The sequence below is a fragment of the Manis pentadactyla genome, chromosome 9, assembly GCF_030020395.1.
Source record: "Manis pentadactyla isolate mManPen7 chromosome 9, mManPen7.hap1, whole genome shotgun sequence".
In the NCBI taxonomy this organism is placed as follows: domain Eukaryota; kingdom Metazoa; phylum Chordata; class Mammalia; order Pholidota; family Manidae; genus Manis; species Manis pentadactyla.
In genome coordinates, this window is record NC_080027.1 from 49,165,199 (window position 1) to 49,180,629 (window position 15,431).

General features: G+C 44.6%; 1 protein-coding gene across 8 annotated transcripts in view; it reads right to left on the bottom strand.

Annotated features, from left to right (window-relative positions):
• Window positions 1–228: 228 nt before the first annotated feature.
• The window catches only part of SCUBE2 (signal peptide, CUB domain and EGF like domain containing 2), a 60,187-nt gene continuing 44,984 nt past the window's right edge, over window positions 229–15,431 (bottom strand). For 6 of the 8 annotated variants that reach the window (XM_057507350.1, XM_057507351.1, XM_036930955.2 and 3 more), the window contains 7 exons: window positions 11,574–11,744; window positions 9,558–9,725; window positions 8,659–8,820; window positions 6,584–6,781; window positions 5,212–5,364; window positions 1,212–1,291; window positions 229–537 (listed from right to left, as the gene is read on the bottom strand). In XM_057507350.1, coding sequence (XP_057363333.1) covers window positions 385–537; window positions 1,212–1,291; window positions 5,212–5,364; window positions 6,584–6,781; window positions 8,659–8,820; window positions 9,558–9,725; window positions 11,574–11,744 — 1,085 coding nt within the window. In that variant the 3' untranslated portion in view covers window positions 229–384. Of the gene's footprint in view, window positions 538–1,211; window positions 1,292–2,630; window positions 3,305–5,211; window positions 5,365–6,583; window positions 6,782–8,658; window positions 8,821–9,557; window positions 9,726–11,573; window positions 11,745–15,431 lie in introns of those variants that run through there. The other 2 variants (XM_057507354.1, XM_057507352.1) reach the window with 2 other exon arrangements.

Consider the following 15,431-nt stretch of genomic DNA (forward strand, 5'->3'; position numbering starts at 1 on the left):
TGGGTTGGAGGAGGCTGATGTTTCAGGTGAGGCAGCCCCTTCTGTGGCCGCCTTCCCACCACAGCCCTCTTGAGGAGTGAGAACCAGGAGGAGCAGGTGAGTCTCACCTGAGCTGACTGCAGTCCAGCTCAGGTGTGTCCAAGACCTCTCTCTCACAGCACAGCAATGAGAAGTGGTGTGACTCAAGCCATCTCTCTGTCCACACAATGCTGGGAAAGAAAAACCAAGTTCCATTTACCAAAATATCTGTATTATCTATAAAAATTGAACTCCAGCAAGTTACCGCTACTGGAGGCAGCAACACCAGCTATGCTGGCTGCCGAAGCTGACAGCTGCATCCTACCAGCCCACAGTGGATAGCGTACTGAAGGCACGTGAGCAGACTCATCTGTAAGGCCTCAAAAACCTGGACACTTTGGACCGTAGCAATCGAATGAAGGATCTAGGAAACATCTCCCGGGACTCCTGGGCCGTGTACTTGAAATAGTTCTGGGGATGGGCCAGGACATCAAACAGAGCCTTGATCAGTTTCTTATCCTAAAAAGAACATAATTTTTGTTACTGGGCTGAAATATTTAAACATTCTGACATTTTGCCAATGGAACTATAATAATCCAGTGTTATGCAGTAAGTTGATGAGCTGAAAAACATTATGTGAAAGTTGTTTCCGCTGATTTTTATCTTTTTTCCAGTTTTCATGTTTCCTAATTATCTACAAAAAGCATGTATTACTTTTATAAAAGAAAGTTTAAATGTCTACAAAACGGTTTCAATTTTCTAAACCAGATGAAATGCAACACTGGAATTCTGGGAATATTTATAGGGTTCGTGATATGGCAAGTGTTTATTGATAATTACTCATAAGTAATTTGGCAAACTTCAGACTTGAAGGATAAACAAGAAGCCAAGGATCTTGAACTTTTTGGAGAATGAACATGAAAACATTATTTGCCACTGGCCTGGATTTACAATAAATTTCCCACTACTCCTCTGTACATTTCCAAATAAAAAAATACAACTTCACTTGACAACACAAAGACAGCTGCCTGAATTTTTGGAAAAATGAAGTGTGGTGAAGATCTACAACTGACCTCAGCCCATGGCAGGCTTGGTGTCTGAAGGTGGCGATATGGCACAGGAGGAGAGCCTCCTCTGATGGTGCTTGGGGTGCTCTGCGGATGCCTGCTTGTCTGCCTTAGGTATGAACTCACCTTAAGGATCTCCTGATGGTTCTCAGATGCGTAGAGCCTGCCATCTCGGACTATGTCTTCAATGAGCTCCTGGTAGTCCTCTGTTGGAATAAAGGATGTATTTTGCATTCATATGGTTTAGTTATTTCCAAACTCTCTCTCTCTTTCATTTTTTATAAGATTCTGAGAAATGCCCCTTCTATAGCTGATCTGATACTGAGAAGGCAATCAGAAGAGAGCTACAGACACCCCCCACCACCACATCCACTCACCACCAGCATCTGCACCAGCTCTCAGGTTCTGCCTTCCCTCAGGTGAACCCTCTGTATATCCAATCAAGGCCCATCCCTCCACTTAGCTCACTGGCTCTATCTTCTCTCCAAATCAAGCACATTGTTCCAGTAATTCTGCTCTTTCTTCCCTACATGATAAACTCTCTCCCTTCTGAGCTTTCCCATAAGCACACAGACATGCTGTTATGTCTCTAATAAAAAAAAAAAGTCTTCTCTTGACCTTTTTTTCTCCTCAAGCTTCCATCCAACTTCTTGCCTCCCCTTTGTAGCAAAAGGGAAGAATTGTCAGCACTTGTCTCTGATTCCTCTCCTTTCTTTCTCTCCCAAACCCCATTCCGTCAGCTTTGCCACCTCCCCAACCAAAACTGCATGTCAAGCTTACCAATATACTTGTTGCTAAATCCCAAAGGTCCACTCTCAGTCCTCATCTGCCTTGATGCACCCATAGCGTTTGAGCTGGCTGGTCACCCCTCCCCCCTGAGCCATTTCCCTCAGCTTTCAGGACACCAAACCCTTTGGTTCTCCTCCTACCCCACCAGTTGCTCCCTCCGAGGCCACTTGGCTTTCCCACCTCCTCCCCCGACCTCCCACTGCAGGGTGGGGGGTGGGTCCCACTGCGCAGGGCTGGTTCTCACCTCCTCTCTGTCTATACTCACTCCCTGGCGAGCTCATGGCTTTTCTCTCCCTCCCCACTTTTCTCCCTTCTCTTCTCCTCATTTTTTCTCTCTGTCCTTGTATTATATAAAACAATCAAGCTTCATACACACCAAGCCAAACACTTCTCTCCATTTTTTTTTGGAATGGGATTCAAGGCAGGGAAAATTTGGCTGATGGAGAGGCAAGAAAGCTATGTTCATTTTCTCCTTAATAATTTTTGGTCCTGCAGTGCACACAATGTAAACCTTCCCCAAATTAACCCTCCTCTGCCTTTCAAAGTCTAGCCTGTTTCCTACATTCATCACTCAAATCAAGCATATGCAAACACAATCTTTCAAATTCCAGGCCAGAAAAAAAATGCCCCTTGTTTGCATATCAAGTGCAATAAAACCAAACAAATAATAAGAGCACTGGAATTGTGTGGAGAAGTTGGAGAAGTTCTTGAAAAAGTTTCTCCTAGTCAAGTGATAGTAAATGGAAAACAATAGTATAATATTCATAATTTAATACATGTATAATATCACTGGTACTCTATTCATGTGATATCTTTCCTCTTATTCTTTTATTTTAGTGCATATAAAATGTGAATAAAGGCACATGTTTTTTATCTTGAATGCCTCTGCAGCATCTCCACCTTAGGGAACCAGCCCCTTTGGAGGATGGGAGTTCACCTTCAGGAACATCAGTTGCTGTGCTGTGTCTGGCCTGAGAGAACTGGACAGCTGTTTGCCCCTCTGCCAAATACTTCCAGACTGCTGTCTTTTTAAAAATATTTCTTCTGTTTTTAAGAATTACTGTGTTGCCTCCCTGCTCCAGCTGTCATGAAAAAAGCAGTCAGGTGTTATAAGTAAGAACTCAGACCCTGGAGTCCCAAAGATGTCTGCAGCTTTGTCCTGCTGTGACCCAGATCACTTAAATGTCTGAGCATAAGTGGCCTCCTCTGTAAAATCAGGAAAGAACTGAGTCTACTTCATGGGTGATTGTGGGGAATGTGCTGCGTCAAAGGCACTTAGGAGCCTGGTGCTGAGTGATGCTCAGCACATGTCAGCCACTACGGTGCCTCCTGTTCTCCAGTGGTCGGGGGCTAGTCTCCAGCAGCCCCACCTGCCCCTTCTAAATGGGATTTCCATTCTTCTGGGCTTGGCAACCAGATACCACACCTGTCTGGAACATATGTTTAAGAAAAGAGTAAACAGGCTCTGAGTGAAGACATAAAAGGTTTCTGTATGGCCAAACCAGCAATTTTCAACTACAGTTGACCTTTGAACAACATGGGTTTGAACCATACAGATCCACTTATGTGGTTTTTTTGAATAAGTATATTGGAAAAGTTTTTGGAGATTTGTGACAATCTGAAAAAACTTGCAGGACCACATAGCCTAGAAACATCAAAAGAATATGAGAAAAAGTTAAATATGTCATAAATGCATAATATATATGTAGAGACTAGTAGATTTTACAACTTGCTACCATAAAAATCAACAATCAACTGTAGGCTACCAGTACTTAAGTTTTGGGGGAGTCAAAAGTGACACATGGACTTTTGACTGTGTGGCGTCAGCACCCCCTAACTCCTATGTTGTTCAAGGGTCAACTGTATTTTCTGCTGTGACTTGCACAAGACACACTCTTGCGGGCCTACCCAGGGTTATGTTGAATTTCCCGTTTTAAGCTACAACTCTTTATTGAATAAAAAAAAAAGTTTCATGTGTCACAAAGGCAGAGGTGAGAACAGCCAGACTAAAGTGTGTGAGCTTCGGTGACATTTACTCTGGAGCCTCCGTGTCCTTTTTGGTTCCTCCCTGCCTCTAGGCAGGGGAGGCTGTCGGCTGCCACTCTCAGTCAGATGAAGTCCACTGCCTCTCAGCAGAGCCTCACGGGAGGTATTCATGTCCACCAGGAGTCTGATACTAAGAGTCAGCCTAAAAACCCTCCATGGCTGCCTGTAAGATTAGGTCTACCCTTCTGAGTTTGGCACTCAAGGCTCTTTGCAGCCTAACCCTCCCCCTTCTAATCTCATCTCTCACTGCCAAGCCCCATGCACCCTGCCAACTGGCCAAATCAGTCTATTCACAGTTGCCACACTTGCCAGGTACTCCATTCGTTGGCCTATGTTATGCCCTTTTCCTGAATGTTCGTCCTCCCATTTATACAGAAACTTTTGTGTTCTTTCAAGATCCAAATCTCTTGGGACTTTCCTCTCCTCTTTCCAAAAACCCATGCAAAATTAACTGCTGCCCCTTCCTCTATCTTCACATGAGCTTTGTACATGTCCCTTGAGAGTATCTATAATCTATGTGTTTCTGTCAGTAACCATGTTGTCTCCAGCACCCAGCCCAGTGCCTGGCACAGTAGATGCTCATTGTGTATAAATGAATAATTCATGAATGAACAGATGGCTCATCCCCCTCTAAATCATGAAGTTCTCTAGGATATGGCCCAGGTCATTGTGTATTTATAGTAAAAATTTGTCAATGAAGTCTCAGAACTGGGAAGGGCCACAGGACCTTCATTTAACAAGAAAAGAAAACCAGGAAGTCATCTGACTTGCCCAAAGTTACACAGCAAATTAGTGCCAGAGACAGAACTTGGGTCTTTATCCCTTTCCTAAGGATTTGATAAAATAAAAGCCACAGTCATAAGTTAATAATAATTGAACATTCACTATGTGTCAGGCACTGAACCAAGTCCTTTATGGATGATCCCACTGAAGTCGCACATTAAGTTTAATGGCTATCCTCATTTACATATTAAGAAAATGAGGCTTAGAGACAGTAACATTCACAAAATCACAGAAGAGATGATAACCAGCTGGCTGACCCCAGTGCCCATGCTCTTACCCACCAAGTTAGGCTCACTTTTATTTATTTTCTAAAACATCTTTTCATCCATGTAGTCAGTGTCCTCAAATGCCTGTTTAAAATTTGGCTCTTGTGAGTCAGCGATGTCCTTTCTCCTTATCCTACCAGCCTTTCTGAGCATGTGTGCTTGTCAGCAATCCACCAGCTGGCTCAGAAGCTGGTTCTGTTCAAAGCAGAGAACACACTGCAGCCTCAGTTTCACATGCTTACCATCATATGTCACATACGGGACCTGGAACCCTCTGGCACTGTTCCCTTCATTGGACTTAAACTGAATCCACAGCTTCTTTGATCTGGAGGTGAAGGCGATGGGGCGTTCGTAAGTCTGACAGGTTTCATATGTTGTCACAGAATTGGTCGAAGCTGCCAAGGGAAGTTGGAGGGGAGTGGGGTTCAAGACTCATCACCAAACAGGCAGACAGTGAACACTCATCTTTTCAAATACTCACACCATAAAACAAGTTATGCTCAAGTGCCTGTAAGGCTCAGCTGAGCCATCATAAGGGCCAAAGCCCTGGAAATCGAGCAGATGCAACTAGAGTTTGTAAGTCCCCAGGGCAGGCTAATGGGAGGCCATGGCTAGGCAAACAGCAGCCCCCAGGCTGCAGCCCTCACTGCAGGAGCTGAGGAGAGGGCCCTCAAGTTCCAGAGCCACCCGCTATGATCTAGTAATAACCACCACCACTTACTGCATGCTTCCTAAGACCAGGCTGGGCACTGTGCACTTCGTGGAATCCATCTCACTTAACCCTCTGAAAACCACAGCAAGATGGTGTGGTTGTTACCTCATTTATAGAGCAATTAAGTGTCTGACCAGGGTCACACAGCCAGTATGTGGATAAGTCAGGATCCAAGCCCACACCTGACTTCAAACATTGTAATACTAGTAAGAATGGCAAACACATAGTGGCTCAATGTGACATTATTATTCTAAGTGCTTTGTAAATATGAACTCATTTATTCATCACAATAATCCTATGAGGTAGCAACTATTCTTATCTCCTTTTTAACAGATTAGGAAACTGAGACACAGAAAGATCTAGAATGCATGCCCAAGATCACAGAATTAATAAGAGGTGGAGCTAGGAGTCAGATCCAGGCAGTCTGGCTGCACAGCCCACTCGTTATACCAGCTCTAAGCTGTGTTGATGGCAGTGTCCCTTTATGGACCCTGGGCCATGTGTCAGGATGGGAGGAGCGTCCCTCCTTGTAGGACCATGCTTGGCCTTGGTCAGTCCCCGAACTATGAGCCCTTCTGAGGGAGAGGCAAATGTCTGGGGCCAGCCCTGCATGAGCATCATTGGCTCTCTGTGATGTTGTAGAAGTGGGTCCCCAGCAAGCACAAGGTCCCCAGCAAGACTGACCCCAGGACCACTCCCTCTGGGATTCAACAAGAGGCCTCAACATGTGGTTTTGATCTACATTTTTTTTTCCTTGGTAAACTCTATGAACTCATGTCCCACCTCTGTTCTAATATGGAGGTGACATTTTGGGTCTGCTTCTCACACTGAAAGCTGGGAGCATGCAGTCAGCCTTCCCAGCTGGGCTTAGAAGGGGAGGGGGGCCGAGGGGTGAGACGCACAAGTTTTCCGCATCACCAGGTAGTCTCCACAGTCGTCCTCTATGGGCAGGAAGATCTCAGGGACCACAATCAAGATGCGGCGCTTGGGGGGCGGGTTGATGGTCCAGGTGCACTCAGTGTTGGCAGGGTAATTGCCTGGGTAGTTTGGGGATTCGATGTACCCAGTGAAATCTCCCAGCTCCCCTCCACATCTTCTGTCTGGAAGAGGAAACTCCGTGAGTTATAAAAGCACAATGCAGTCTTCACTGTCATGGCCACCAGCAGCTTGGCTGAGAACTACTGCATCTCTACTGCCAGCAAGGAAGGGGGCCTAGAAATGATCTGTTCCTGGGAATAGCCTGACCTCTAATGCCCAGGGCCCCCTCTGGGAGCCCAGCCACACTAACTTCCCACACAGAGCCCACTCCTCTCAGTCCCAGGCACCATTATTTTTATTAACTTGAAGGAGCTCAAGGTCAGTAGCAGGTGTTTGTGAAACAAAAGAACAACTTTAATTTTCAATATTTTGCTTACGAAGTTCAAGTGCCAAGGGAGCCCATTAACACAAAACTTCCAGGTGTATCAAAACAGAGAGAACAGAGCCTACTGCTCAGTTGAGGATATCTGACTCTTTGCTAGAGATCTTTGATGAGGAGATGACAGCCATATTCTCTCTCTTTTCTTTCTGGTCAAGGCCACATTTTACTTTTTGGTGGGGAAGAGAATTCCAATTAATTATCAGTCAATGTGGGGCATGCTGGATCCTTACTTGTGGCACCAAAGTCAGGAAGCACACACGCACATGCACACACACCACCTTGGCCATACCTTCACTCACTGAATCTCCAAAAGCCCTAGGGACTCAGAAATGAGAAAGACCCAGTCCTTGCCTTCAAGGAGCCTATTATTTAAAACCATCAGGTGAACCTGTACAAGAGATATGTTGAAGAGATTCCCTTTTCTCCTCTAATTTATTGATTATTTATTAATTTATTATTTCCAGTAGAAGAAAATAAACGGGCTTTTTTCTTTTCTGGAAGAGAAGAGAGAGAGGGGAAAAGCAGGAACCGAAGGGCTGTCTGAGGCACTATGCCATGTGGCTCCGAAGGGCCAGCCAAGGACCAGGGGGTGGGAGGACAAGGAAATAAATTCCGTCTTGGTCTGGGAAAGACTTTTCTAACACTGTGAACTTCCCTAAGCCTAATCTACCAAAAGACTAGGATGTCAGGGAAGGTAGTAAGCTTCCTGTTATGGCAGGCATTCAAGAAGAGACTTCATGGCTCCTTGTAAGGATGTGGTTGAAAGGACTTAATTGGAATAAAAAGAAAACTAGATAACCTTCCAGTCTTAAAATTCAAATAAATGATCCACTGCCCACTTCAATCCCAGATGCCTCCAGTCTAGGGAGGTTTCCTTGTTCCTCTGTGTTGCTGTCCTAATGATATTGAATTAGCTGAGATTTACTTTGGCCTTTACTAGAGAATTTTGCATAATGGCTGAAAACAAACAAAGCATGCAGCAAGTCCTTCAGTGATCAGCTTCCCCATCCTGCAGAATACAAATCAAACTCCTTGGCATGGCACTCAAGGCTTCCTCTCCTGGTCTGTCTCAGACCCCCTTCAGCACAGCCCATCATCAGGGCCAGGGGCTTCTTCCCAAAGAGACTTTCACTTTTCTGAGTCTGTGATTCCTTCCCACTGCTCTCTTGGGCATAAAACTTTTTCTCCTGCTTTCCACATCAAAACCTTCTCCTGCCCCCCAGAAGCTTTTCCTGGTCTCTTGCTCCTTCCTGGCACATAACAGGTCTTCAAACAATACTTGCTAAACAGGCCTGAACTGAAATTTTGCCCCTGGGCAGAAATTACAACAAGTACAGCCTGTGAGTGTGCCAGGAGAAGCAGCCAGGATCAGTATAATGTTGTACTTGGGGGTCAAGCCTGCTATCCTTGAGCGTGGATCTGCAATGGCCGTGAGCTGGGCCAACAACGTCTACACGGTTCCCAGTGAAGCTGGGTTCCCCCCACCTCCACCCTCCTCCCCCAGGTGCACCTAAGCACTTAATCAAAAACCCAGGAGAACCTTAGAGATAGACCTACTTTTACACTGGGTTATGTTTGTGGAGCCATCAAAGTCAGTTGTTGTATTTCCTGGGCAAGAAACACAATTATTTTTTCCAAATTCAGGCTGATAGGTGCCTGCTGGGCAACGAATACAGCGGTGGGTAGTAGTGTTGTAGAAATGTCCAGGAGAACATTGAACTGTGCAGTGGGAAAGGGTAGAGATAATTCAAAAAAAGTTTTTTCAAGACTGCATTTTCATCAAATGCAACAGAAAAGGCTTTACAGTTCATGAAATAAACTTTTACACCCAAATGGAGAACTGCTTTCCTACTAATCTGAGGCTAATCAACACTTAATTCCCTAAATAGCTAGCTAGGGTGGGACCTGTGACTCATGACACAGAAAAATACAAAGGGAACAAGGTGCCAGTGTATCTTCAGAGAGTTTATGGTGCATGTAGAGTCAGGCATAAATGAGCACAGCTCGTCCCCATGCAGAGCATGCTATTGAGTGTAGAGGGGTGCAGAACTGATCCTGGCTTGGGGTGGGCTCCTGCTAGTGGCAGCAGTGACAGGGTGCTGGGGAAGGGGTAGGCCCTTCACTGTCGGGAGCTCAAGGTAAGGGTGGTGCGATGGAGGGAGGCTGGAAGGAAGGAGCTGAGGAACCTGTGCACAAGACCTGCTCGTTTCTCCCTGATTGCCCCTCCACTCAGTTCCGTCCAAGGCGGACAAGGTGGCTGGGGGGAATACCACATCTAGGACCTTCCCGTGCTCCCTGAACACCCTACAGAGGTGGGTGAGGCTGGGACCTGATGTCCCCACCACTGGGGAACCACACAGGGCACCTCAGAACTGGGCTTGATTGGAGTTTTCCCAGACTCCCATGGTTCTCAAGAGAAATTCAGTTCTGAAAAAGGCAAGCTGCCAAGTCCTCACCTCTGGTTTCACAGTCCTGAAAGGAAGTGGCTCCCAGGTGTTTGGTGGGAAGGCCTCCTCCACAGGGGAAGCAGGAAGTACGGCCGGCTTCAGGCTGGAATGCGCCCAGGGCACAGAGCTGGCAGGGTGCAAAGCCATCTGCAGAATATTCACCAGGTTGGCACAGAGCTGTGGGGACAAATGAGCCTAGGTGAGCAAGGCCCTCCAGGCAGAGCCTTTCCCATGTCTCTGCAGATGAGATCAGACTCTGGTCAAGCCTGTCACCCTGGGCTGACCTCAGCTCCCACCTCAGGGAGAGAAACCCTGTCCTGCCCTGCTGCTGACCCTGAAGAAGTGGTATGTGAGTGCCTGATGTTAACACACAAATCTGCACAGCACAGTGCAAAGCAGCCAAGGGGGGACTGCAAAGTATGGAGCAGGCCTAGATATGCACCAGGCTTAGGACTACACAGCAGTGCAGAAGCCCCCAGTGAGAAGGTTCTCCTCTCTGGAATCAATTTGGTAATTTGACCCAGAAGTACCCCCTCACCCAATTATATCCTAGTGACAGAAAGATTCTTCAGAAGAATCTCCCCTGTTTCACCAACTGTATTTACTAAGTTATATCTCCCTACACTAAGTGTGTCCTGGCCTCCCTCTACTAAATCAAACCAATCCAATTCACCCTGACAGGAGGACCCAGTGGTCTTACTTTAAGCCCCTTACTTTATTATTTTTAAGTTTATGACAAGAAGTATAGCCATAAACAAAAGAATTTCTAAAAGTGTATGTTCCTTAGGAATTATATTGTCATTGACAAGATGCTATAAAAATGTATATCTCTTGTATACCTAAACATCTCTATTAATTTTCATGGTCTCCTTTCTACCCATAAGTCAATAGATATAATGGCATTTAATGAACACACACCCAAAGGAAGAGTCTGGAGTCTGTCAGACCTGGGTTCTGACTCCAAATCCTCCACTTCTCAGTTGTGTCACTTTGAATTAGTCACTTCAACTTCATAAAGTTGTTGTGGTGATATACCAACCATATGAATAATTTGTGTAATACACTTTGCATGATACTCAGCATAGGTAAGTATTCAATAAATGTTAACTTATTATTATTATTACTAATATTCTTATTAGATGAATATATCTTAATAAGGTCATATACAAGTACAAACAGATGCCCCAAAGTGCCTCCATATCAACTTTGTAGTTAGTTCTAGGGTCTCATGACAGGCCAAAGATTCGGTAGGAGTCACACATCCATCTGAGGATCTGATTTTTAAACCAGAAAAGGTCCTGCAGTTGAGTTGGGAATCCTTTAGGTGGGAAGTAAAGCTGGCTCTTGGAGTCACTGGAAGGAGAGGCAGGGGCCACCAGGCGTCCTGTGTACTCTGTTGTGAACATCACCTACAGATCACCGTGTCAGAGCACACCTTCCCTGGGAGTCCACGGAGTGTCAATACAGCTGGCCCTTCTTCCACTTGATAAAAGGGAAGACATTTACTAATAACATAGATAAGAAAGAAGCCCACAGAACCCAAGTGAGCTTAGCTCCAGAGTTAACATTTTATATGGGATGATTAAAAACTTCACACAGTTTAACAAAATAACCAGATGGATACTTTTTAAAAATCAATAAGCTATGAATTTCAAACCAAAGCTGGAAAAACAATCAAAACTACTTTCTTCATTTTAATGCTTTCAGAGAGTCTCTACTTACTGGGAAATCACTCAGGCCTCAGGGAACATCTACTTACAATGGATAAAGCCCACAGTTGCAACATTTACACTTTGATTCTGACAATGTATTCTATCAGACCTTTATTTGTTTGTTCAAATCAGCATCAGTCCAGCATGTGTCAGGCACTGGGCAAGGCACTGGAGATGAAGCCAGTAAGGTCCCTGCTCACAGGCAGCCCATGGTGCTGCGTGTACTGTCTGCATTGAAATGCTACCTATGCCTTCTGGCTAAACAATCATACTGGAGCCTGGAGGAGTAAGAAGGGGCAGACAGAATCCTTACCTCCACATTCAGACACATTCCAAGCTTCTGAGGTCTTCAGAGACCCGGGATTTTCTGGTCTGGGGCACGGTTCACATGTGATTTGTCCTTCTTCTTTTTGGAAGGTTCCATTTGGACATAAAAGGCAGCGTTCTTGTACTCCATCATAATATGTCCCAGCCCTGCAACTGACTAGCCAAAGGGGAAATGATCTGGTCAGTAAGGGGGCAGAAGCCATGGAAGGGTAATGTGAGTGCCAGAGATGAAGGTAAAAACCCCACCCTCTCCACTACAAGCCCTGAATACAGAATGTGGTTCCCTGTGCACAGCGCTCAGCCATGATCCCTGACACCCACTAGTGGAGGCATTTACAGATCCTCACTCCCTAGACCGTGAGCTCCTTGGGGACAGGGATCACAGTGGTCTTAATTATTTCTGAGCATAAGTACCTGATGACTCTCCCTACTTCACAGGGCTGTCAGAAGGATTATAAAGGTCATTCAGTGAACATAGGCATGATGTTGAAACAACAGAGAAGGGTGCTATTAATTCTGGCTAGTGGCGTCCCTGAAGGCTTCCTAGAGGAGGCCTCATTGTGGTCAGGCCTTGAAGGATGAGTAAGATCTTCCCAGATATGAAAGGGGGCAGTTTATAAGGATTCATGCAGGGCATGTGGGAAAAGAGAAGGAAAAAAAGGAGGTTGGGATAGACTAAAAAAGTTCTCAAATGCCAGGCATTTGGATTATATTACACAGGTAAAGGAGCCTCTTTTTTTTAGTCAGAAAGAGATGAAAATAGCCAGAAGTCAGGTTTTAAAAAGCTTACTCTCTGGTGGCTGTAGGGAGGGTGCTCTCAAGGGTCTTACAGATAAGCTATCCAAAACAGCATGCTTTGTATTTGTAATAAAAGTAATACATTACAAAGAGTAAACCCAGGTAAATGTCTTCTGAAAAAATAAACTACAAATGAATTAATAAACTATGCTTCTGATTATATTTATGATATTGTTAGTTAAATGTAGATTTATATCTTATCTTAGGATATGAATATAAAATAAATATGCTGAATTGGATTCTCTAATATAATATTCAAACATCATCATAACCATCAGAATAGCCTTTTTGATAGGCTAACACTTACTGAGTACTTACAATCTACTAGACACCATGCCAAAGCTTTACATACATTATTTCATTTATTCCTGAAAACAACCTGAAGGAGCTAGGTACTATTATTAGCTCCATTTTACAGAAACAGGGGCTTAGGGACTTAAAATAACTTGGCCAAGCCCCACAGCGAGTCTGTGAAATACCCCTATGGGTGAGATCAAGAGCTTTGAATTTAAGAAGGGGAAAGGCCATTTAACAAAGTACAGACTGAATCACAGTTGAAGACTTTGGGGAGGATTCTTTATGGGGCATGAGGGGTGTTTGACTGGTACAAACACATTTTCTTTCAAACTTATGATGCCATGAAATAGAAAACAAAGTAGCACAAGATAAAATTAGCAATCCTATCTCATGAATATCTGTAAGGGGAAATGTCTCTTTTCATCCTATCCTACAAATGCAATCTGTATATGTACTTCTAGGATTAAACAGGGCAAAGTTCTCTATTATCACTATTAACAATGCCTTTTAATTATTCATTCAATAATAAAAAAATGAGGCTTTTTAAAAATCATAGTAAGCCAAAATATGCCACATTTAACATATTATTTCTACAATTAAGTGCAATCAATCAGTAAAGTATACTATTAAGTCTAAATCTTAATTCTTTATATTGCTTGGGTTTTCTTTTACAATACTCATATATCATTTTTATTTAATCTTATGAGTTTTTTTTTTATTAGAAGTGAACCAAACTCTTGCTCTTTGGGCAAACATTATAATGAGTAGGATGCACACTGTGGCAGACAGAGCCTGTAATTCCAGGCTTATTCTCTAACTGCAGCCCTACTGGATAATGGTTCCATAATTACTCTGGTTCCAGCTCATCTCCTGTGAAAAGCTGGGCTGAATTATGTACTGGGAATTTATGACTCTTTATCCTCCATCTCCCACCTGCCTATCCTAGTGCCTACAGCAGGCGGGTAAATGATGATAACCTCTTCCTGGCTCTAGCAAGCCAGCTGTCATGAAGACTGACAGAAAGCAAATAAAACCAAGTCTGTCCAGAGCCCCTCCAGTCCAAGCTATTTCCATTTTGGAAACAGCTGTTTTCATCATCCTGATTCACCTAAAGGGAAAGTGCCCGTATGATGACAATGATTCCAACACCCCCATTAATCCTAACTTAGAGTTCCATCAGCATGGTCTGGTCCAGCACAGCTCCTCTGGCAGGTGAGTTCCCTCCACAGGTGGACAAGAATGATTGGATCTGGTTCTCACTGAAAAAAGTGAGATGGGCTCCTGTTGTGGGTATCCACTCCTCCTTAGAAGTATTTAAATCCCAAAAGCCTCTTCGAGGTTGCATTTTGAGAAGCCTCACAATGTCCCATATCTGTTACAATTTCTCAACCAAGCAAAGGGCTGAGACATGCCCCTTGGGCTGCCCTGAGGAAAAGAGGGCACCAGTTTTTTCTCACAGTGAAAGGCCTGCTTCACAGAAACAAACTTGTATTGCCACTCACAGTTTCCATTTTCCCTCCGGAGAGCAAGACCTACAGAAATATTTCATGCCAATCACCTTCTGAATTAATTGTTTCTTTCACAAGGTAAAAATGAGCTAAATCCAGAAAAGTGCAAAGTGATTCTGAAATGTCACAGAGCAATGCCACAGAACAGCTTTTCTGCAAATGTACTGAAGATCTGGCCTGAGGAGGCCTCGATCACACGTTCCAGTTGGTTCTCTTTTCTCCTTGAGTAACCAGCTCATTTTGCTGCCCCAGACAAAGGAGTCAGTTGCCCCCAGACACTCCACAATCACAGCAAAGCTTTTGTGTGTCTTCAGTGACCATTAAAATCCCATTCTCAAATACCACACAGCTGTTTTCTCCCTCTCTTTAAAAAAAAATACAAGAAAGCTTTTCTGATGCAAAAAGGAGAGACCAGGGGGACCACGATTAATGGTGACAAAGAGACCTGGCGGCCCGGCCCGCCCTCTTTTCAAGCCACAGCCTTTGAGTGTTTCAGGCTATGGACAAACACTGTGGTCTCTCTGTGGCTAAGAAGGTGAACCTAGTAAAAGAGGTCAGTCTCTAGCAGCTGACGGTTTTCTTAAGAATCGCGCCTTGACTTCTGGAGGAGAGCCTCAGGCAGCCCATGTGGATTCCCAGGGTGCCCTGGAGCGGCTGCTCTGTCACAGCTCAAAGGTGATGGTGCTCCAGGCAGTGCTGCGGCCTCAGGGTCCTGGTTTGAACCCCTTGCTTCAGGATAACCAGAGACAGCATCCCCTTGGGCTGAGAGGTTCATTTGTCACGTCTGTCCAGGTTTCTGGTGTGTGCTCAGGTTTGCTATTTGAAAACATTTTAATAGTTGGGGCAGAGAGATGAGCCCAGCTTGAGGCCCTTCCTTGTATGGTGTGCTCAGGTTTGCTATTTGAAAACATTTTTATAGTTGGGGCAGAGAGATGAGCATAGCTTGAGGTCCTTCCTTGTATGATGAAAAGCATACACTGTTCGCTTCAGGCCTGGTTAACCGGGGCTTAGATTTCATTTCCTTTAGAGTCCCTCTGCTGCCCTCAATTTAAATATTCCCCCAAAGATTTGCCCTTTGCCCTCTTTTCTCTAAATGTTGATGACTATCCTCAAGATATCATCTGTTGTCCCTGTGAAGATTCATTTTCTCATTTATTCAATTAATTGCTTAGCACTGATTATGTGCTGAGTACTGTTCTAGGGGCTGGAGGTACAGCAGAGAAGACAGACACGGCCTTGCT